Source organism: Pantherophis guttatus, chromosome 1 (genome assembly GCF_059756535.1).
Source record: "Pantherophis guttatus breed Tessera chromosome 1, ASM5975653v1, whole genome shotgun sequence".
Taxonomy (NCBI): domain Eukaryota; kingdom Metazoa; phylum Chordata; class Lepidosauria; order Squamata; family Colubridae; genus Pantherophis; species Pantherophis guttatus.
The window spans coordinates 115,091,973-115,111,997 of NC_142063.1; the positions used below are offsets into that span (position 1 = coordinate 115,091,973).

The 20,025-nt window shown below is 39.3% G+C and overlaps 1 protein-coding gene and 1 long non-coding RNA gene across 3 annotated transcripts; one reads left to right on the forward strand and one right to left on the reverse strand.

Moving 5' to 3' along the window:
- The first annotated feature begins 2,007 nt into the window (after nucleotides 1–2,007).
- TIMM10 (translocase of inner mitochondrial membrane 10) lies at nucleotides 2,008–12,474 on the forward strand. Of its 2 annotated transcripts, none has more exons than XM_034420334.3 (3): nucleotides 2,008–2,163; nucleotides 3,256–3,356; nucleotides 12,161–12,474. In XM_034420334.3, exons 2-3 carry the CDS (start codon nucleotides 3,286–3,288, stop codon nucleotides 12,360–12,362), a joined length of 273 nt encoding a protein of 90 aa, XP_034276225.1. In that variant the 5' UTR covers nucleotides 2,008–2,163; nucleotides 3,256–3,285; the 3' UTR covers nucleotides 12,363–12,474. The 2 variants fall into 2 exon arrangements, with proteins under 2 accessions (XP_034276225.1, XP_034276226.1); XM_034420335.2 differs by having other exon boundaries at nucleotides 2,149–2,202.
- LOC148116530 (uncharacterized) lies at nucleotides 7,329–8,888 on the reverse strand. The gene is made up of 2 exons (XR_015731079.1): nucleotides 8,799–8,888; nucleotides 7,329–7,482 (listed from the first exon to the last, which is right to left on the reverse strand). It is a non-coding gene; the product is annotated as an uncharacterized LOC148116530 (long non-coding RNA).
- Nucleotides 12,475–20,025: the final 7,551 nt, after the last annotated feature.

Here is a 20,025-nt window from a genome sequence, read left to right on the forward strand (position 1 = left end):
ATGTAACATTTTGTAAAATAAGTGTTGCTGCTTGTGCTGGATCTCATTATTTTTTGGCCCAATATCAACAAACACCTTATCATATTTTATCACATATTCCATGACTAATACCTGTCACTCTCCTGTATTAGGGTGTAATAAAATATTTGCTTAGGGGACTATCACATACATGCACCATGGGGTTTCGTTAGGGAGGCATAATGATGGGCATGCTGCCAAGAATCTGTAGGAGACCAAAATGTTGGCTTTATATTTGATGAGACAGATGGAAAGGTTTTAGATGATTCTCAGTTTCCAAAGTTGTCAATTTACAATCTCTTTTTTCTCAAATCAACAAATATATTCAGTACAACTATCAGTCCCTAATCATATTAAATTTTCAGTCAACTTTGGATGACAAAGATCTCCTTGTCCAAGGAGAAGAGAGTAACAAAAGCTATATAACTAGGTGAAAAATAGAAAGATTGAAATCTAATATTCTGTGCGTGTTTATAAGTAGACCAAATAAGATGAATAAGCAAACCCTGCCATAGCGCGAGAATAACACTAGGAAGAAGAGACTCAATGAGTTGAATAGTTCTTTCAACTACATTTTTTAAAGCCCACAGAATAGAATAGAAAAAGTGCATTGCTTTGTTAGTTAATTCAGGTTAACTAATGCAGTTCCTTTTTAGAAAATAAACATTGTTAACATTATCCCAACATTATTATGTAACAACTAGGATTTTTCTAGGGTTACTGAGCCTGGATCTGTAGTATCTGAATTATACAGGAATTCATGTTAAAGTATCCCTGGTAGATGTTGGTTTTACCTCAGTTCGAAAACATCTCCCTGAATAACTGTCAACTAGGATCAACTGTAAACTTGGCTGCCTTGCTGTTACCCTTAAGTCAAGGTGATTTATGTTTAAAAAAACACTGATCCCAAAATATATTCTTGATGGGACTTCAGTTCTCATTTCTCTCCACTGAGCAAACTGTCTTTTTTTTTTTTTTACAGACTTTTCAGAAACTGTCTTATTTATTTTTTTTATAGAGTTTTCAGATTTTTACACATTGTTTTCTGATTTTTTTAGATTATGTAGAGATAGATCCTCTTCTCCCATGATCTCTAAATTTACTCAAGAACCTTGAGGGATTTGGAGATATTTAGGTTTTCAAAAACCCTTTGAGGTTGTTGACATTATCACCATCTATTGTATATATGTGTTCCTATAGACATATTCCAAAAGTGCTAGAAGATAATTCACATCTTTAGTTGATTTTTCTCTCTCTCTGTATGCACATTAAAAAGTGGGATAAAATAAGGTAACAATAATGTTTAGGTAGTGCAGATTGGAGGTGGTGACCATTTGAGAACTGTATGCAGCGAAATTTCATTTTAATGTATGCCAATTAGTGTACATTCAAAGTGACAATAAAGTTATTCTATAAATTTATCTTTGTAGATTGCATGCTTATTTTCCTTCGGGAAGGCTTGCTAATTGATCAAAGGTGTTCACTGATCAGAGTAGGATAAAGTGCAAACGTTATTTCCCGTAGAGTGGAAACTGCATTTTACTCTATGTGCTCTGAGAAACCCGGACAGGTTGATCAGTTTAGAGTTCCGTCTATCGCTCAAACTCAGAAACGTGGTGTTGAAAAAGCCTTAGGTACAGTTGCAAATACGACCATGTCTCGTGCAAAGGTTCATTGATAAAACAGCAGCCCTAGTTTATCTTGCCCTTCTCTCACTAACAAAAAAACAAAACACCCGATCGCTCCTGGCTTGCTCTCTTCCCTACGATGCTCCGGAACATCAGGACAGCCTTCTTTGACTTCTTGGACTACAACTCCCAGAATTCCCTAGCTAGAAGCCATGCCGGTTATGAATTCAGGCAGCCGCGATCCAGCGCTCTAGCTCGGCTCCCTCCTCTCTATGGTTCGAAACAGAAATAAACCGCTTCCGCCACGCCGCAGCTGCGCAGTAGCTCCGCGCCTGGCACGTGATGACAAGAACCTTACAGTATTGGACTGTGGTAATTCGAGAACTTCTCCGGCTGCCTAGAGAAGGTTAAGATCGTCCGGAAAGTTTCTATGGTATCCGAGAAGGGAATGAAACCAAAGGCACCCACTGGCGGAAGTGCTGCTTCCTCGTGCTTCCGGTTGGTACCTGGGCCGAAGGTGAGTTTTGATAGGGATGAAAGCGGGAAGGCTGTTGAGGTGTGTATGGAAGTTTATGGGGGAGGCAGAAAAAGGATGGAGCGGGGTCTTGGTGGAGGCGAGGCTGCAGGCACAGGAAAAAGGGGGGGAAGATAGGGTAGGAAACACCAATAGGTTTGCCCACTTTCATTAGGGAAGCTAGTAAAAAGACGCGCCTCCCTCCACCATCGCCAGCAATAGCCGCCAAAGGAGCTCACACTGTGCGAAAAAGCTTTTGAGATCCGCCTTTCTACTTCAGGTCTTTTTTTTTTTTTTAATTTGATTTATTTTTTTCCCAGTATAACAAAAGTGTGTAGAAGATTAACAGAGAAAGCCCTTCTTTCTATCAAGTTAGCTCAGCATCACGATTAAAATAAAACATACTATATGACATACATTTAAAATACAAAATGCAAGATTACAACGTGTACAGGTTAAATTTAATTTCTATCCAAGTAATTGCCATCTTACGCTTCTCCTTTCCTCATTGAGGCCTTTTAACCCCCATCTCTTTCTGCTTCAAGAGTTGATATAGTGGGGTTTTTTTTCTTGCCATGACACTGATTGTTAAAGTGGGAAATAGGGCTCGAAGTGATTGGTGCACTCTCACATTTTATTAGCCAGATTACAAAGAGCCTTGGTAGTACAGGGGTTTAAGGCACCCTGTTATTAAGCTGGTTATTAAGACCAGCTGCCTGCAATTACTGCAGGGTTCGAATCTTGCCAAGGCTCAAGGTTGACTCCGCCTTCCATCCTTTCTAAGGTAGGTAAATTGAGGACCCAGTTGTGGGGGCAATAAGCTGACTTTGTATAAGTATACAAAAAGGATGAAGGCTATTGCTGAGCACATTGTAAGCCGCCCTGAGTCTTCGGAGAAGGGCGGCATATAAATCAAATTTAAAAAAAAAAAGGATTAGTTATCAAAAGAGGTTATAATAGGATTATGTTATAATAGGAATAATAGGGTTAGGTTATAAAATACTGAGCATGTACAATTTTATTGAGTTAGTGAATGTGCGTGTACATATTTTTATGGTGATAGAATGACTAGCTTCTAATATTTGTGTTCTGCAGCTATAAAAAAGCCATTTACTTGAAGTTGTGATGGATCCTCTGCGGGCTCAGCAGCTGGCAGCTGAGCTGGAAGTGGAGATGATGGCTGATATGTACAACAGGTATTAACATTTATAAGTTCAAGATTTTTTAAAAGCTATTTTAGTTTTTTAACTCCATGAAAAAGCTAACAGAGTTATTATCTCATTCATTCATTTTGGACTACACCATTGGAATATAGTCATAGGTATCTGCAATTAGCCAAGTTGAAGCCAAAATGGCAAAACTTATTTAGATCCTTATAAGGAAATTCCAATTGTCGTTGAACTTTGATCATGGAAGCTGTTTTTTGCTAGGCATTGGTGGCCAGGGCATGAAATGCTGGAGCTCAATGAGACCTCATTGCTTGTCATTCAGGTGAGTGGACAGGCTTAGGAGTTTTTAGTTGTGGAGATGCTGGTGATATGGCTGAGAAGGTGTGGGCTCCTCTACTTCTGTAGCTCTGGTGGTAAGTCAAACGACAAAGCATAACATAGTACCAGAGAATGAGGCTGTCAATTTATGAGAGAAGGAAAATATAAGAAGGAACTTTTTTTTAATCTTTTGATGTTTCATAGTCATTATTCTATAATTTAATTTTAGTTTTAATATTACTTTGTTTTATCAGTTGTATTATATTGTACACTGTCCTGAGCCCCTCTTTGCAGGAGATGGGGGGGGGGTTTAAGTCTGGTGAGATAACTGGATAGTTCTCGGAGACAAAAAAAGTGGAGGGGGAGTATAGGTACAGTAATATCACTAGTATGGAGCAAGAGCATTTATGGGCAATTTGCAGCTATGATGCATTGAGTATGGCAATAGCAGGAAGACTTGCATGCTGGGAGGAAGAGAAATACTAGCATTACCCAGGAAAAAAAGGAGGGATCAGACAAAATGGCTGCTGTTATTTCTTTTAGTCTCCTCCTAGACCAGCCCAGTATTTTGCTCCCTTTAAGTTCAACCCAGGCAGTGAAGTTGACTTTTTTTATCAATATCTGTCCCAGCAAAAAACAAAACAAAACTGTGTAAGTGGTTTTTAAAAAATGTTTCATGTGTATTGTGGGCCCTTTGCAATGACTCTGCAGTTTTCCAGGAGTCTATGGCCCACTATTTGGAAACTATTGATTAGATATTTATGATAGAGTGCTATTAATGCTCAAATGGTTATTAGAGGTAAAATTATAGAAAGAAAACTTAAAATTGAACTTAGTTTGCATACTTGATTATGCAGTATGTTTATGCTGGATATTCTGTATTTTTACTTGTTCTTTTTCCTGAGAAGAAGTTAGGCTGTTTTTAAAGCCACATGTTCAAAGCAAATTTTTAAAATCTCACATTAAAATAATCTACATAAGAAGAGATGGGAAGTTTAGGGATATCAGTGTCGGTTCCGAGTAACACCCCCAACGAAATAAAACTCCGAGGCTTGAAGTTCTTCAAAGCTACATTTTATTAGAGATGTCATATTGGCATATCTGGGAAAACCCGAATCTGAAAGTTTCCAGATTTTCCCCACCCAAAGAAAAGTTCAAATTATTATGACTATATATCACCCTGGCTCATACAACGCCCCCCCCCTCCCAGTTTCCCACAGTAATAAATGTAGCAGGTCTGAAGGCCTAGTGCAAAAGATGGCTTCGAGATCTGACAGCTTCAAGACCTGACATCTCTTCAGATGAGAGCTAAAGACATGATGAATTTGAAATAGTGTATTAAGATGGCACCATAAGTTTGATTCCTGGTGAATGAATGAGCAGTGTCTCACCATCTCAACCTGTCTCTTAATAGAAATTATAGCTTTCCCTTTTAAAAATAAGTTTATTAAAAGTTTTTTTTAAAAAGATAAAAACTAATATATCAGATAAGACAGAAAATGAAAAAAGAGAAAGCTAGAAATGCAAGAAAGGAAAAGGTTTTTTAAAAAGAGAAAATAAAGAAAAAGATACAAAGAAGTGGCTTCCAAACTTCTTTATGCCAGTTATAAGTACAATTATAAATGTCCTCCTTTCTCTAAAGTTACAAAATGTCTGCCTTCTTTCTATCATCTATCCCAGGAGTGTCAAACTCAAGGCCTGGGTGGCGGATCCGGCCCGGGGGGTTCTTAGATCTGGCCTGCAAAACCGTCCTGGAAGCAGGAAAGGACTGGCCCGCAGTGCCCCTGTCAGCAAAAATGGAGCTCGGGAGGGCTGCAGGCAGCTCTTCCGAGCTTCATTTTCCCTGGCAGAGGGTTGCAGAATGCCGTCACAGCCAAAAATGGGGCTCAGGAGCCTGTTTTTGCTGGTAGAGCGCTCGGGCCACCACAGGCACCCCCAACACGAGTGATGTCAAGTTGGCCATGCCCATCCCGGCCACGCCCATCCTGGTCCCCTGAGATCAAATACAACCCTGATGCAGCCCTCAATGAAATTGAGTTTGACACCCCTGATCCAACCTGTCTAATCATCAAAGCCAAAAATCATAAGTTCATTTCCCCCCCTGTTTTCGGCAATAAGTCCATAAGGGTTTTTTAATCAGCAATTAACATGGATAGTAGCTTTTCTTTCCTCGGGGAATTTGGCTATCTCAGCAAGTTCCAATCGTCTTCACCAACCATTCTTCCCTCGTAGATTTTGCTAAATGTTTTCCTTTTTGGGCATACATGTCCAAATGTGATTTCCATAAGACCAGCTTGGACTTCGTAGGCTACCAAAGCTTGAAAAACGGCATAGAGATGGATCCTGGGAAGGTCGAGCAATTCTAGAGTGGGAACCTCCGTGAACAAGTAGACAGCTAAAATTTTCCTCAGTTTCGCTAACTTGCATTGTCAGTTCGTCCCCATGTTCACTCAAATAGCCCTGCCGATCACAAACTTGTTGAAAATGAAAGGAGAAGCTAAACCCAGGCCCAGCCAACCCCTAAACTGGTGATTAGAGTGCCAAACCGCATTCGAGAAGCTCAAAAGTCTCTTTGCCGCCGTCCTAAAACACCCTGACCAAAATGAGCCTTTGTAATACAAGTGGATGCCAGTGATGTGGCCATGGTGCTGCTTTAGTAAAATGCAAAGGGAGAATTGCAGCCATGAATTACATGGAGAATTACACCTCCCTCAAGCTCTCTGAGACTGAGGGACGATGGGCTATCTGGGAGAAGGAAGCCTATGCAGTCCGTTGGGCCCTCCTTACTTGGAGGCAATTCCTGGAGGGCAGTAAAATCCCCTTCGAGGTGTGGACAGACCACAAAAATCTAGAAGCATTGAAGGCTCCCTATTGGGGAATCGAACCCCGGTCTCCCATGTGACTGGCGGGGATATTTACCACTATACTAACGAGGAGTTATCTGCTGCAGTTATCAGATGCAACAAGTTCTATGACTTTTTTTCCAACCTCTATCAGTCCCACCTCTGGTCTCCAATGTATTCAAAAGTACTTTTACCCAAAAAAATCTTTCAAAATTAGTTACATCCAAATTTTTTTAAGAAATTACTAGCTTGTGCAAACTTTGTGTCCATATGGGCTGTGTTAAGGCTGCCCTTAACTTGAAATCCCAGCCACCCAATTCACGAGCCAAGTGCCAAAACCTCGGTTCTTGCCGTCTGTTCTGAAGAAGCACCTGGCCCAACTGCAGATGGCAATCTCACAATCTCTCCTTATATCCAAAAAGAGAACGCTGGCCGAAATTCAGTGAATGGTCACCAATCTCTGCCAATTTTGGTTCAAGCAGTTGAAAGTGGGGGCAGGAATTTTGTACAGTACTTTCAGTATTGCAAAATCGACGGCATTTTTCCCAGGTTAATCAGATAGGAAACAGAACTAGATGAATGAATTAACAAACTTGCAAGTCTGAAAGTACAAACTTCCCACCATCACTTTTAATTGCTTGATATTTTAGGGCAGGTTCTTTCCAATTTTCTTTCTCTGACTGTTAAGCCACGGGGGGCTCCTGCTTCTCTTCTCTTATTGTTTTCTAGGTAGCATCTTTTCTCCTCATCCCCCAAAGTCATCCACCTGTTCCATTACAACTACTTATCTCTAGTCACTGTCATTGATTAATAAATACAAAAATGCAAGATTTTCCTGTTTTGCTTGTTTTTGCATATTCTTTAATGTTCTGGCTTCCATTGACCTTTCATTCGAATAGACTTTTTATATGCTGACACAGGCTTCTTATTTCTTGAGAAATGTATAAACATATGTATATTTATATCTGCAAACTAAGCAGACATTCAGGAATCTGTGAACATAAAACATGAAAAACATGAAAAACAAGCAGGCAAATAAAAGGAACTGGAACTGGCACACACTGGCAGTAACAGTTATATGGTAAAGGGACAAGTAAGAAAGGATGTCTTGGAAGTCTAAATCTAATAAGGTGTTGGCTCCCCTCAATCCCATCCACCTATATTGGGTGGGCAAATATGACCCTTTTACAACCTGTGGACTTCAACTCCCAGAATTCCTGAGACAACTTGGCTGTAGGTTGTAAAAGGGCCACATTTGCCCACCCCTGACCTATATCTTTTCCCCTAAATATGCCAAACATACTTATTATCCACTACTTGATTCATATCCCCAAAGTATATAAGTATTTGCTTATTCAATATATTTTGGTTTACAGCTAGTCCTCGACTTACAACAGTTAATTTAGTGACCATTCAAAGTTACAGCGGCCCTGAAAAAAAGCGACTTATGACCATTTTTCACACGACATCCCCATGGTCACATGATCAAAATTGAAACGCTTGGCAACTGACTCATACTTATGACAGTTGCAGCATTCCGGGGTCATGTGATGACCCTTTGCGACCTTCTGACAAGCAAAGTCAACGGGGAAACCAGATTCACTTAACAACCATGTTACTAACATAACAGCTGCGGTGATTCACTTAATAACAGTAGGCAAGAAAGGTCATAAAAGGAGGAAACTCAACAGCTGCCTCACTGAGCAATAGAAATTTGGGGCTCAATTGTTGTAAGCGGAGGACTACTATATTAATCATTTTATAAGGTTGCCTATCTATGCATTGAAACTCTCGGCACCAATTAAAAAATTAAAAATACCAACAGTCATATAAAAACCCAAGCTGAGGCCCCTCATTAAAAATCTCAGAAGATACCAAGGCCATAAATGCAGACCAGAGCTTCAATGACTACAGTCTGGCCCAGCCTCTGAGCAGAGAGGCAATTCTTCACAGCCTTTTGAAAGGCTGGTAGGATTGGACCATCTGTATCTTTTGCTGCTTATCATCTAGGGCAGGGGTCCTCAAACTTGGCAGCTTTAAGACTTGTGGACTTCAACCAGCATTGCTGGCTGGAGAATTCTGGGAGTTGAAGTCCACAAGTCTTAAAGCTGCCAAGTTTGAAGACCTCTGATCTAGGGGAAGTGCCAATCATTATTTGGTCCAGGACTAATTGACCAATGACCCTTGCATGCCATGGTGTTTTTAGTAACCATTTCAAAGACATAATTTGAAGGTATCCATCTTCTTTCTCTCATTTTTCTTGTCCAGTTTTTTTTAATTACCCTATCATTGCTTTAACTATGCTTACATTTGTTGTTATTGAAATCCTCCATAATGATTTTTAAGTTTGCAATTTCTTTCTAAGAATAGTCTTAGGTTTTGTTTCCTGAGTGCAGTATCCATCAATATCTGTTCTGAAGCCCTGCAAAATGAAACCAATGATTACATTATGTTTTTTGCTGCAAGCTGTATGTTCACTAAATATAAATTGGCATTACTTTTTTTTTTAAAAAAATCATCTATAATTTTTTTTACTGCATTATTGTAAACCTAATTAGTACATTGTATTATTTGAATACAGGTTGTTCTCGACAATAACCCATTCATTTAGTGATCGTTCAAAGTTACAATGGCACTGAAAAAATGACTTATGACCATTTTTCGCACTTATGACTATTGTAGCATCCACAGGGTCGAAATTCAAGCGCTTGGCAACTGGCATGTATTTATGATACAGCAAGATACATCAAACTATATGATAAAGGTTTCTGTTTGAAACTTAATAAAGTGCTTAATACAAAGGTCACCACTGTTGTGTTATTTATTATTGTTTGAAGATATTAAAGAAAAAAGACAAAACAAAATTAATAAGAGCACAAAGGAAAAGGAAAAAGGCTATTTGATTTTTAACTTCCCCATTTTCTGCCTTTGCCGTTTTGTGATGTTCATAATTATTTAGGCCCCCTTAACATTCAACCTGAGTTTTTCTTTTATGTTTTTCAACTATCTAAGTCTTACTTGCAGCTAATAAAGTGATATGGCTGCATGTTAGGACTGTGTATTACTTTGGATCTGGAAGCAAAAAGATGTTTTTCCTTGGGACCTCATTTAAGAAATTAAAGTTTTTTTAATGTATTTATTTTAGAATCCAAAGCAATGCACAGCTTGACTGCACATTCAAATTATTGCTGTTTGGTTACAGTTTTAATTTCAATTGTTAATTGTTTCAGTTCTGCTTTTTAATGTGATGTATTTGCTGAACGAGGTAAACAGATATGAGGACAACATGCTTCCTTGTCTCACTTCTTCTATTTTAAACTTTCTTATGATAGCTTCTCATTCATTACTCAACGGACTCAAGTATTCTGATTCATCAATGAGTCATTAATATTCATTAATATGAATCATTAATACATTCCATGTTCTGACATACTCCTCTTGTAATTCTCATACTGTCTCCATTATTTTTCTTGTGCTCGCTACATTACCTGATATTGGGTCTCTGCTGAATTTGTAGGCATGTGCAAAATACTTCATTTGGAATTTTTTTCATTCTAAAAACTTCACAATATTTCCTGTCTTGAGCATAAAATGGATCTCTTCAAGCATTTTGGAGAACATTTCCAATCCAAAACTGTAATTTTGCCCTTTAAAGGAGGACATTTCATGGAATTTCATGCTTGAAACACTTAACAATGAAACATTTTGCACATCTCTATTTTTTTAAAGAACCTTTTTTTTTATTTGGCATTTTTCTTTCCATATACAGGTAATCTTCAATTTACAACCGTTCATTTAGTGACTGTTCAAAGTTACAGCAGCACCGAAAAAGTGACTTATAGCTGTTTTTCACACTTACGACGATTGTGGCATCCCTGTGTTCATGTAATGAAAATTCAGTTGCTTGGCAACTGGCATGCATTTATGATGGTTGCAGTGTCCCAGGGTCATGTGAACCCCTTTTGTGACCCTCTGACAAGAATGGTCAATGGGGAAACCAGATTCACTTAACAAATATGTTATTAACTCAACATTGTCAGTGATTCACTTAACAGTTGTGGCAAGAAAGGTTGTAAAATGGGCAAAACTCACTTAACAACTGTCTTGCTTAGCAATGGAAATTGGGGGGCTTGATTGTGGTCGTAGATCAAGGATTACCTATATGGCTGCTTTTTGTAAGAAGTTAAGTATTTATTTATTAGCTTGTAGGATTTCAGTAATTTTTGCGAACTTTTATATGTCCCAGGTTTTTAGCCCCATATAGGTAGATACACTTTGTTTTCAACTGTCTAAGCCTCATGTAGAGATGTTAGCATTAACTACCTCTTTTCCTGCAGCTTTAAAGGATTCAGTGGGCATTTCATCTGCATTTGATGTATTCCCGTTTGAAGCTATTCTATCAGGTCACGTTCTTGTTGAGCTAGTTCCTAAATATATTCTCTCTCCCTTCAAATGTCTTTGTCAATTTACAATCTCTTTTGTAAACGATCCAAGTGTAGTCTTTTCATCTTCCTTGAATCTCATTTGCCCATTCAGATATTTTCTATATTTTTTTTGTTGAATATTTTACCATAGCTGAAAAACTTCCCTTGATTTCTGTTTTTTTTTTCTGCTACTTTTCTTTTTCTTGATACTTGCCTGTATTTATTCACAACCTTAACTTTTTGTGCCTTTTTTGATATTGAATGTCTATGTCCAGTCTTCATACATCCTTATTTCCTCTTTTTGATCTTTCCTCAGCTATCAGGACAGCTTATTCTGAAACACACTTGAATCTTTTCCTTGGTAAAATTTTGGTTGCTTATTTGTTTTTGCTTTGGTTTCCATAGGATCTCTTCTTACCATACCTTGTCAGGTTTAGTTTTGCATAATAACCTTGTGTTTCAACTATATAGCCCTCTTGGTCATATTTTACTGATATACCTGTTTTCTTTGGTTTTTTAAGTTTAATCCATTTGAATAGCAGTAATTCATGGTCTGTTTTACAACCTGTAACTGGAAGTGTCTGACTGAATGGATTGTGCTTTTTAATCAGAATGGTAGCTAAAAGAAGATGGCACTGGTGGTAGAGAAGCATTTGAAGAATTGTTAGTAGAATAAGAAACCTATTGTAATTCAGCTACTGAGGCAAAATATGGATTTCTGAATGAAGTACTGCAACTGATTCCATCATAGTGTCATCTGGATTAGAATATTAAGATGTGGTTAAACTAAGTCACTCAGGGTGCTTTGAGTCTGCAGTGTCCAGTATACAAAATTCAGTATTGAATTGATAGTTTCTGTCCAAAAGTATAGCCTAGACCAGGGGTGGGCAAATATGGCGCCTTTGTGACCTGTGGACTTCAACTCCCAGAATTCCTGAGCTAGCTTGGCTGTCTCAGGAATTCTGGGAGTTGAAGTCCACAGGTTGTAAAAGGGCCCCAGTTGCCCACCCCTGGCCTAGACTATTTGTTGATCAAGAAGGGCTCATTTTGTAATTTTGATCCTAAAGAAACCAAAGCTGCATCAGCGATTAATTAAACTCTTACAGGAAACATCATGTTTTAGATACCATTAGAGTTGTGGGCATGATGGTCTTCAGGTGTTTTATGTTGTCAGAATGGAAAGCACATGTAGAACTCTGAAGAATGACCTGTTTTCTCAAGTTCTTTTCTTCTTGCACAATCACAGAATGACCAATGCCTGCCATCGTAAATGTGTTCCTCCCCACTACAAAGAAGCTGAACTGTCAAAAGGGGAATCCGTGTGCCTGGATCGCTGTGTCTCCAAGTATTTGGACATTCATGAGCGGATGGGCAAGAAACTGACAGAACTCTCAATGCAGGATGAAGAACTGATGAAACGGATGCAACAAGGGACTGGACCTGCCTAAACTCCCGCTTCTGATTCTCCCAGCCTATCTCTACACCTTGTGTCTGGACTGGTGTTAATTCTCGCTTTTGCCAATAAAACATCCATGCTGTGTTTTCTCTGCTAGCTGCTAATGGGGCTGAAGCTTTGCCTTCCATTTTTAGGCCTGATAAATGATTATGCCTTGTGAAGGAAAACAGGCTCATCTCTGGAACCCCTTTTGTTAGCTTATTCTTTCTCGTTGAACATTGGAAGCTGAACCTTTGGGTTTGCTTAGTGGGCTATTTTAACACTTACTATCCAGCTCCACAGAATTCCCTGGCTTGTTTCCATTCCTTGTTTCCATTGATACACTAACAGAAAAAAAATAAGTTTATTATCATTCAGTTAAAACACCTTTTATTTATTAGGTATGTTCAGCTTTTAAATTCAAGACTAGGCAGGGTACTTGAGTAGCACCTGCTTTTACTTCCTTAGAGCAGTTGCTATTTCTTTCCCCAAGATCTGTTTACAGTACTGAACACCAAACAGATTTGTAGACATGCTGTGTGCATCTCCCCAGGTGTCCCCCTTTTGCTTTTGACGTCAAAGAACTGCAGGCTTTTCTGTTTATAAAAGTGTTTCCCTGCCTAGGCAACTCTGAGAGGAGTGGCGTTCAACTCCCAGAATTCCCCAGCCAATATGATCATTGCTGGAATTCTGGAAGTTGAAGTCCAACCGTCAAGAAAATGTTGGTTTAGAACAGGGGTCCTCAAACTTGGCAGCTTTAAGACTTGTGGACTTCAACTCCCACAATTCTGGGAGAGAATTCTGGGAGTTGAAGTCCGCAAGTCTTAAAGCTGCCAAGTTTGAAGACCCCTGGTTTAGAATCATAACAGCTGAGGGGTATTAGGGCATTTCTAATACCTTGCCTCCTCCTGCAGCACATGGAACCATTTAACACACTTCCGTGGGGAATGGGAGTGGTGCATCACATGACACAACTATCTCTTAGCTAATATAGGTAGTCAGCCAAGCTAAATGGGAGGAAAACAATCCAATTTACCAGCCAATGTCAGGAAGGGGGAGAGGTAGAATCTTCCCTTTCTCCAAATTTCAAGGAAAAGGAACAAGAGCAGTAATCATGCTGGCCTATATGATATTGCCTGATAACGTAATTGTTAAATGTTTAAATAATTGATGTGAGCTGAGTGTTTCCTGTGTTTGGGCTCATTGCTAAAACTGGCTGCAATTGCAATAGATAATCGGAAGGGGGAACTGGAGTCTGCAACTTTGAAGGCCCCAGGATTGCTTGGTTGATTTGCAGATTTCAGGAAGTAGGAGCCCCCCCATATGTGGAACTCTTCATGGACACCAGGAAGAGATCGAGTAGTGTATCTTGGAGAATTGTAGACTATTTGATAAGGGACTTCTGATTCAACCACTTCTTCAAAGAAAGATTACTGAAATTATTAGCTTCTTGGCTAAAATATAGCTGCTGTTCTTGTTCGATGTACTTACTGAGCCAGCAATTTTTCATTATATCCTGGTAGCTTTTTATTGGAGGGTACAAACCATTTCTCTGTATTTTGAAACAGAGATCCTATTTCTCTTCATGTGGTCTTAATTTTGCTAGAAATAAGGTGCGGCACTTTGTTGCTTTCCAAATAGCTTTTTGCCTCAAATGCACTTGTAATTCAATCTCTGTTGAAGAATGCCTCTGTGTTTCTGCATTGTTCTGGATGCTGCAGTCTCTAGTGTGACATTTGTGAACATATAGGTGCTTTCAGAAGACTGCCATGGGGATCACTATGCGATCTCTCCCCCCACCCCGCCATAGATTGATATTTTTAAAAACTGTCTCTCAGAACAGCAATTATTCTTTGCCTGCTTGGTGCGCCTTTCTGGGTCCTTAACGCACACACCCACTTTCATTTGAATTTCACAGCATATTTGTGGGTTGTGGAGGCTAAATTATGCCTGTTGTGGCTTATAGGAGAAAAATTCGAAGGGGGAGGGAAAAACAGATGGAGGCCATGGGAGGAAGGTGAAAAAGCGTGGGTTGGTCCAGGATGGTGCGTGCTTGGGAGGGAGGGAGGGAGGGAGAAATAGAAATAAAACCATGAATTAAAAAAATCAATGCAATTAAATAGCAAATTCAGTGGAAGAGGTTTGGGTGAAGGAGACCATGGGGAAACAGAAGGGGAAAAAAAGATGGCAGTAAAGTGGAGGTTTACATCTCCTCTGCACATGTACACACACACAAGTGTGAAACAAAACTTCGCAATTGGTACTTTTTAAGGGGTGAGTTGAGCTGGTTAGCATTGACTAGTCCAGAGGTCTTCAAACTTGGCAGTTTTAAGACTTGTGGACTTCAACTCCCAGAATAGCTGGCTGGAGAATTCTGAGAGTTGAAGTCCACAAGTCTTAAAGCTGCCAAGTTTGAAGACCTCTGGACTAAGGAGTAGGAGAAATGAGTTGGCTGGTGAAGGCAGAAGGGCCATTTGCCTTTTTTTTTTTTTTTTTTTTTTTTGCTTTATGAAATTGAGGTTCTATGGAAGCAGAAAGCCTTGGTTTTAGTATTCGCTACCTTTCTATATTGGCATTTAATTCCACGGGCAAATTATTGCTATTTGTCCTTCAGCCTCACTGTTGCCATTCTGTGTCAGCACTCAGCTTTTTTTAAATAAAAAAAAACACTGAGTAGACTTCTGAGCCCAAAACCCTTAGACATCCAGCTAAGCACACTGCTACACCTAATGGCCAGCAGAGGTCGGTGGTCAACAAAGACGTGAGCACTTCTTTTATCAAAACAAACAATTTTTAAGGTATGGCTAATTTTTTAATGAGTATGGTTCATAATTGGGCCCTTTAGATTTCTTTTAGACTCACTCTACCTTTTCTAATTAAATAGCGGTACTTAGCCAGAGGGTGATTTATTCAATTAGAGCTGCTTAAAGCAATTAGAAGTTATTTAAAACCACATGCTGGAAGTTATTTGGCAACCCTTGCTTGTGGTTTTATTTCTACCCGGGGTAGGATGCTACGCTGCAGTTGCTTTCATGGTTCCCTGTATGCACCCTGCGGGGGCTGGGGAGAGCAACCAGAGTTTAAGACACAGCGGCAACAGCAAAATTGCAAGACATTCACAGGATTCCATGATTGTGCAAAAGTGGGAGGAGGAAAGAGAAATGGAACCAATACATGTTTCAAATAAGACCTGGAATTTGATTCATAATAGTTCACTTCTGTTCTTCAATTTCATTTCTCTTGAGAGGAAGGTACTACAGGTAGACCTCGAACCATTTGTTTAGTGACTGGAGAATCCTGGAGAATTGAAGTGTTTGAAGTTAACAATGGTAGTGAAAAAAAGTGACTTATGACTGTTTTTCCCATTTATGACTTGCAGCATCCCTGTGGTCATGTGATCAAGATTCAGATGCTTGGCATCTGGTATGTGTTTATGATGGTTGCAGTGTCCCGGAGTCACGTGATCACCTTTTGGGACCTTTTGACAAGTCAATAGAGTAGCCAGATTCACTTCATGAATCAACTACATAATTGTTAAGTGAATCTGGCTTGACAACAGCAATGATTGACTTAACAACTATGGCAAGGTCATAAAATGGGGCAAAATTCACTTGTCTTGCTTAGCAACGTAAATTTTGGACTCGACTGCATTTGTAAGTTGAGGACTACCTGTACTCCAATCGTTAGGAGTCAAAAATAGACTTTCATTCAAATGTTTGCCAATAGACCCAGTACTGTTCTATATATCTATGTAACAGTGGTGGATTGCCCCCGGTTCGGACCGGTTCTATAGAACCAGTAGTAAAACCGGCGGGAGGCTTTGCCCACCCACCCCGACGTCATCAAGAAGCTTCTGCGCATATGCAGAAGCACACACACACGAGCCCCATTGCGGCCCCATTGGGAACTGGTAGTAAAGGTAAGTAGAACCCACCCCTGTTATGTATCTAATGAACATATTTTATAGGTACTTTACAAATTAAAAATACACAGTAAAAATGCATATTCTATTTTCTGCCCAGATCGTGCAGGTCCTGGTTTCATGTTGGCCCTGTACAAATTGGTCCTATACTGTAGAATAAACTAAGTTCTCATCTACGTCTCTGAGGATTTTTCACCACTGCTGGCCTGAAGTGCTTACAACCATTGAATTAGCAGAAGACTCTGGCATGAAATTTGCCATCCTCATTGCCAATCCCTATCTTGTTCTCTACTGTCTCTCTTTTCAAGGCCCAGCAGTCACCTGACTTCCTTCCAAACTAATGGGTACCAAAAGCAAACTATATCTCATAGTTGTCACTGAACACGGTTAGCTTAAGGGGAAAGCAGTATTTTAGTATGGCTCAGGAAAGCTTAAGATCGTCATCTTGTGGGTTGGGGACAAGATGAAGGTGACATCAAGAGGACACAGCAGAAAAATGATGATGCCAGGGCTTGTGTGTGCTATTGTTAGATACAAGCGGGGAAAGGTCCTTTCCTGCAGTAGAGGCATTCTGTCTTTCAGATTATGGATATTCCTTTTGGGGAATATGCACAAGAATTTAATGTGTTTCTTTAACAGGCTGGGGTGTCATCAGGCAACTTTTTCTTTCTAGTCTCTCGCATATGTTTTGTATTTTCCCATTTAGGTTTTGCCTCCTATTTGACGGCTTCCTTATTTACATTTTCCCCCTCCAGGTCTACTCCTCATGGTGGCCTATTAAACTTAAGAGTATAAACCTCAAGCATTCAGAGGGACAGCCTGGCTTGGTCTGTCCCCTTCTGTTGTTTCCAAAATTTTAATCTGCATTACTGTTGATCCCCAAACCTTGTCAGCCTTAGCTTTATGCTTGCCATTGTCATGTTAGCAGTAAAAACCTGCATTTCTGTTATCAGGGGCTCTAATAGAAACTAATTTCCCCTGCCACGGCTTCTAAATGGAAGGCAAATCCATGTTTCTTCTGTAAAGGGTAAAGCTGAACTTCTGCCTCAAGCAGGCTATGCAATGTTTACAGATCAATTAAGCTTAGAGCCATATATCTCAGGCTTTTTCATCTTTTGTGGCGTTGCCATTCTGTGTCCACCAGTTGACCTTAACCATCAAAATGCTTTTTCTACATTCAGGGGCATGCAGTTCCTGCTTCATATTCCTTCACTCATTAACCACCTGTAAGTCTCCAACCCTGTCTTTTAAATAATCAGATAGCTGAGATGCTGCCCCTGTTCAATTCAGTGAGAGAGAGGATTATTTCATAATTGCTTATGCTCAGCAGCCAGATCTTCCTTATTTAGCACAGTATTTTCTCCTATGGATTGAAGGCATTTTTCATGTTGCTCATCTAGGAATTTCAAGAACAAGATTAGCTGGAGAGAATTTCAGGCAGGATCTTCTATACCTGGTACACTGAAATTACCTGCAATGGATTATATTTTTGCAGTATGCTAAAGACTCTGAATATGTTGCTTCTGACACAATCTCACATACATTGTCATAAATAAAAAGAAATGTAAATGAGAGGCAGCTGCCGGTATGATGGATATGTGCCAGGTTAAAAAATGTTTTCAAGGTGTAGTAACCTAGCTATGGTAAACTAGGGATATTGGAAGGATTGTTCTCCCATTAACTATGCACCATCGTATGCTATTCATAAATCTCAAAGCAACATTGATAAGGGGATGGGGCAAATACTAACTCAGGATTTCCCAAATTGTGAGCTATGTGAGGTCTGCCTGCCTTGAGGAGGTGCAGATAGAGGCCAGAGGAAGTATGAAGATTTTTTAAAATGTCTTTATTGAAAATAGTTTATTGTTTTTATTGTTCATTTGTATTCATTTGGTTTTTGGATTTTTAGGGGAGGTGTGTACATTAAGATTACACTGAAGGGAGGTATGATGGCAAAACGGTAGGAATGCTTGATCTAACAGTTAAACAAAACAACCAAATTACACAAAAACTACATTAAAACAACAATGTCACTGTTATAACTGCAGGGCTGGGTTGACAACTTAAAACGACATTCTGTGAAAGGAGAGATGGGAAAATGTTTATTAGAGTTATATTTTGCCTTTCATTCAAGAGTTCAGGACAGTAGACAAAGTGCTAGCTTCTAATTTTCTCAAACTTCTGAAGGTAGGATGGGTTGAGAGAGAGAATGCCTTATCCAAAATCATTCCCATGGGTTTAATGCCAATTTTTATCTGATCAGTGGTCAGAGATGATGGTCATTGTAGTTCAGCAGTCATAAGTTCCCAAGCTATAAACTTAAGTGATAGAAAAAGCAAATAAATGCCTAGATAAGACAAGCCATTTGTTAACTCTAACTGAAGCACAAACTAACAACACATTTCAACTTGGCATGTTGCCTGAACCCAGCCTATAATGTTCATAAACTCAGTGTGTTCGTAATTGCAGAAATGAGTGTAGATGGATTAAATTATAGTTAAGCTAATGATAACTAAATTTGTGATGCAAACCCACCTGTTCAGAAACACCTGAGTAACACATACAGTGCATTTGCTAGCTGTATCCTACATCATGAAGCTTTCTATATGTACCAGCATTATCTCTAATCAAAAATGTTTTTATAATGTATTTGAATACTAATGGAGTATATATACCACCATCTCCTTATTTGAGTAATCATATGGCAATAAAAGCAGCCATTAAAACAATCAACCAATAAAACAAATAGCCATCTATTTAAAAAACAGCACAAATAAAAACCTCAAACTTGCGTGAAAAATGAAAGCAATCTGGCTTCTGGACTTAGCTTTTCAGGTGGCCATATTCTCACTTCTGGGAGCTGCCCAGAGTGTGGTATAAGATGGGTGACTAATATAAATGTTTTAAACAAATAAATACATTCCCACATCATACACTACTGTACCCCTAATAGAGGAAGCAGCTCCTTGGCAAATCTTAATACTCAGGCAAGTAAAGACATGGGGAAAGACATTCCCTCAAACATAACAGTCCCAAAACATTTAGATGTCTGAACATTTAGATGTATTAACATTAACTCTGACTGGAAGCATAATGGAAATCAAGCAAACAGTGGTGAAAATCCAAATTTAAAACAGTGGTGAAATCCAAATTTTTTTACTACCGGTTCTGTGGGCGTGGCTTGGTGGGCATGGTGTGGCTTGGTGGGCGTGGCAGGGGAAGGATATTGCAAAATCTCCATTCACACTCCACTCGGGGGCCAGCCAGAGGTGGTATTTGCCGGTTCTCCAAACTATTCAAAATTTCCGCTACCAGTTCTCCAGAACCTGTCAGAACCTGCTGGATTTCACCCCTGCTTTAAAACCAGGAATGATTTTGGTACCAAGCCACCACTATTGAATCAGCTTCAATCTGAATGTTTTCAAAAGTAACCCCAGGTGAAGTACATGAGAGTACTCTAAAATATATAAATTCCTGTTCTATGATTAGGTCACAGCTCTACCACCAACTTGTGGGTTCCCCATCAAATTTTTATAGTCTTCAACAGTGATCCAAGAAGTACGTTTTTCTATACTGTACCATTCTGGTGATCTCACCTAAGCAGCTTCATATAGAGATTAGACTACAGAACATTTCCAGTTTTTGGAATTGGTATACACATAAGAGTGAAACCATCATATAGCCGCCAACTTTTACCATGCATTGCTGTTGCAAAAAAAATATTTTATTGTTAATTTATTTTTATTAATAAAAA